General features: G+C 52.5%; 1 protein-coding gene across 1 annotated transcript; it reads left to right on the plus strand.

Moving 5' to 3' along the window:
* The first annotated feature begins 1,014 nt into the window (after positions 1-1,014).
* Positions 1,015-2,700, plus strand: LOC124659665 (polyamine oxidase 1-like). The gene has a single exon (XM_047197496.1). The coding sequence runs from the start codon at positions 1,019-1,021 to the stop codon at positions 2,537-2,539; it is 1,521 nt and encodes a 506-aa protein (XP_047053452.1). The 5' UTR covers positions 1,015-1,018; the 3' UTR covers positions 2,540-2,700.
* The last annotated feature ends 974 nt before the right edge of the window (positions 2,701-3,674 follow it).

Genomic DNA, 3,674 nt, shown 5'->3' on the forward strand with positions numbered 1-3,674 from the left:
TGTTAGACTGGGCTTAGGTTTTGGTGTGCTCTGCCTTGCTGGTTAGAGCATCCCCTCAAAAAACGTCCGGCACGATGATTTGGGGTAAGTTTGGATACAACGTCGGACAAAAAGAGACTACAAAAAGAGGTCCTTTCCAGCCGTGTCCCTCAAATAGCATCCGGATGCATGCATTTTAATAGAGGGGACCATCTCATGTGGAAAAGTAGGTGAGAGAAAGTGTGAAAAAAGAGAATGACTTGTGGGGACTAGGGATTGCGTGCATGCGTCCGGACGATGTTTTTGTGCCCGGCATCCCCGGTAGAGCTTCTATGCATAGTCTCTACCGGGGACGCCGGACACAAAATGAGGTGCTATTTAGCTTTGGGGCTCGCGACTGAAACATGCTTTTCTCTATTTCTTGTATGGTCGATGTTTGGGGGACGCGACTGGAGATGCTCTTAGACTGGGCTAGGAGTTGCAGAGACTCTAGTCGCAGGTGTTGTGAAGTGTATATGTGAATTGTCTAGCCCTTTCCATCAGTTCGGACTTTTGGTTCAAGTGGCTAGTGCATGAACTTTAACATGGTATCAGAGTTCCAGGACTCAAGTTTAAATCCTGACTTTCACATAGTTTGGTTCAAGTGGCTAATGGATGAAGCTTAACAGGTAGGTTGTCAATTTTAGACGGATGATGTGCGGAATCATTTTGAGGCTGGGAGGCCTTCCCACCTGGTCTTGTCCCAACAGCTCTACCGAAAAAGCAAATCTACCCAGTTCTGGAGGTCTTGTTTCTTCTGAATGTCGCTACCTACAAAATCAACGACGGCGCGGCAGTAGGCCGGCTCGTCGTGTCGTTTGCGTTGTACCCTGTACCGCCATCTTTTCACGCGCGTCGTGCAACTCGTGTACTTTACTCTACTTCTCCCGCTTGCGTTCGTGTCAGTGCTATAAACTGCTCGATCGTGCTCCTGGCTTCGAAGCTCCAAAAACAGTACGGTGACCAGTGCGAAACGTTGGCAAGGCAGGAGCAGGACAGGATGGTGGCGACGAAGCCTCGGATTGTCATAGTGGGCGCCGGCCTAGCCGGTCTCTCGGCGGCGCTGCATCTGTGCGGCGCGGGGCAGGACAGATTCGATGTCGTGGTAGCGGAGGCCGGCAGCCGCGCCGGCGGCCGGGTCCTCACGTCCGAGTTCGCGGGCCACCGGGTCGAGCTGGGCGCTACGTGGGTGCACGGCGTCGTCGGGAGCCCCGTGCACGCCCTGGCGCGCGACGCGGGCGCGCTCCGGGATGACGCCGCCGACCTCCCGTACGAGCGCATGGACGGCGGGTTCCCCGACCGCGTGCTGACCGTCGCCGAGGGCGGCAACGTCGTCGACGCGGACACGGTCGCCACGCCGATCGACGAGCTGTACAGGGGCATGATGGACGCCGCTCGCGCTGGCGAGGCTGGCGGCGCAGGAGGCGGCGTGGAGGAGTACCTGCGGGGCGGGCTGCGAGCGTACCAGGCAGCACGCCCCGGCGGGAGCAAGGAGCTGGAGGAGGTCGAGGAGGCGCTGATGTCCATGCACATCAACCGGGAGAGGACGGACACCTCCGCCGACGACCTCGGCGACCTCGACCTCGCGGCGGAGGGCGAGTACCGCGACTTCCCCGGCGACCACGTCACGATCCCAGGCGGGTACACCCGCGTGGTCGAGCACCTCGTGGCCGCGCTCCCGCCCGGCGCTCTCCGCCTCGGCATCCGGCTCCGTGGCATCGACTGGAGCGAGACCCCGGTGCGCCTCCACTTCGCCGACGGAGCGACGACGCTCGCCGCCGATCACGTCATCCTCACGGTCTCGCTGGGCGTCCTCAAGGCCAGCGTCGGCAAGGACGCGTCCAGCCCGGGCGCTATCGCCTTCGACCCGCCGCTGCCAGAGTTCAAGCGGGAGGCCGTCTCGCGTCTCGGCTTCGGTGTCATGAACAAGCTGTTCATCGAGGTGGAGGCCGTGGAACCGGAAGGCGGAGGCCACCAGGAGCCAGCCAGGGCGGCGGCGCCGCCGCCTTTCCCGTTCCTGCACATGGCCTTCCTCGGGCACGCGACAAAGGTCCCGTGGTGGATGCGCCGCACCGAGTCGATCTGCCCCGTCAACGCGGGCTCCAGCGTGGCGCTCGCGTGGTTCGCCGGGCGAGAGGCGGCGCACCTCGAGTCCCTCCCCGACGACGACATCATCAGCGCGGTCGATGCTACGCTGGACTCGTTCCTACCGGCGCCGCCGCGCAGCAGCGGAGCAGACGCGAGGGCAACGTCACGGTGGAGGGTGAAGAGGATCAAGAGGAGCGGGTGGGCCACGGACCCGCTGTTCCTCGGGTCCTACAGCTACGTGGCCGTCGGATCGAGCGGGGAGGACCTCGATAGGATGGCCGAGCCGCTGCCACGAGGAGCGGAGGCCGATCGGACGCCGCCGCGGGTGCTGTTCGCCGGCGAGGCGACGCACCGGACGCACTACTCCACCACGCACGCGGCCTACCTCAGTGGCGTACGGGAGGCAAACCGGCTGCTGCAACACTACCGCTAAGTTCTTGCCTATTTTCCTTCGACTGCACCCGCCATGGATGTGATGTTTTGCTAGAGAGACCGACTCGACGATGCGAAGGCACCGAGCCGTGTAGCTTACGAGTGTTCGGTACTTTGCTTCTTTTGATTTGACATGGTTCGCTTCCGTGGTTAGGGGAGAGAGATTTGGTGCACCTGGCCACGAGTGATCTCGTTTTTTAAATAAAAAATAAAAAATTATATTTTGGAGTTTCAAAAAAATTGGAAAATTCTACATATAGTCAATAATGTATTCCATAAACGTGTAAAAAATTAATTTTAAGTACTTTATATTTTAAGCTACACAAAAATAACAAAAGTGCAGATCTGAGTAGTCATTTTCAAATCTCTAAAAATATGTCAGACTTTGTAATTTTTATCTAGCACAAAGTAAAAAAGAATTTTGGGGTGAGATTTTGCATGATTGTGAGATGTATCATTGAAAATCTCCAGAATTATTTTACAGTTTTTTAATAACTTATAAATATATTTTTATTTTTTTAAAAAATGGCGAGAGCACTCGAGCTCGGGAGCCAAAAGCACTTTTTGGTGGTTAGGTAGCCAAAAGCACTATTATAAATTCATTTTGTGTCGTTTGAATGTTTGAGTTCCTAGTGAAGGGAGACTCAACATATATTGAATATTTCCTGATAAGCTTTGAAAATTGACTTTTGAAACTTGATAAAACTTGGTGCAAATTTTCACAATTTATTGTTTACCATCATGTTTGAAAGTGTTTCAGAAATCAAATTTTGACTTATGAAATTTGATAAAAAAAATCTTTCAAACAATTATCTTTCACTTTTAAAAAACTTGGTTCCTCAAAGTAATAAAATATTTGGCATTCGTCTTACTTTTCAATTTGGAGACATAATTTTTTGAATCTAATTTTATCAATTTTTATTGTTTATCATCGTGTTTGAATGTGTTTTGGAATTCTAACTTTGATTTTTTTCTTCAAAACAGACACTTTTTAGGCTTGTCTAAAAGATATCATCGAAAGAAAGTCACAGACTCAATGGATTGTCAATCTAATATATATTCCAAATTTCCAATATTTATGACTCTTTCAAATCCTACACTATAAATTTTCAAATCCTACACTACAAATTAAATTT

Source organism: Lolium rigidum, chromosome 6 (genome assembly GCF_022539505.1).
Source record: "Lolium rigidum isolate FL_2022 chromosome 6, APGP_CSIRO_Lrig_0.1, whole genome shotgun sequence".
In the NCBI taxonomy this organism is placed as follows: domain Eukaryota; kingdom Viridiplantae; phylum Streptophyta; class Magnoliopsida; order Poales; family Poaceae; genus Lolium; species Lolium rigidum.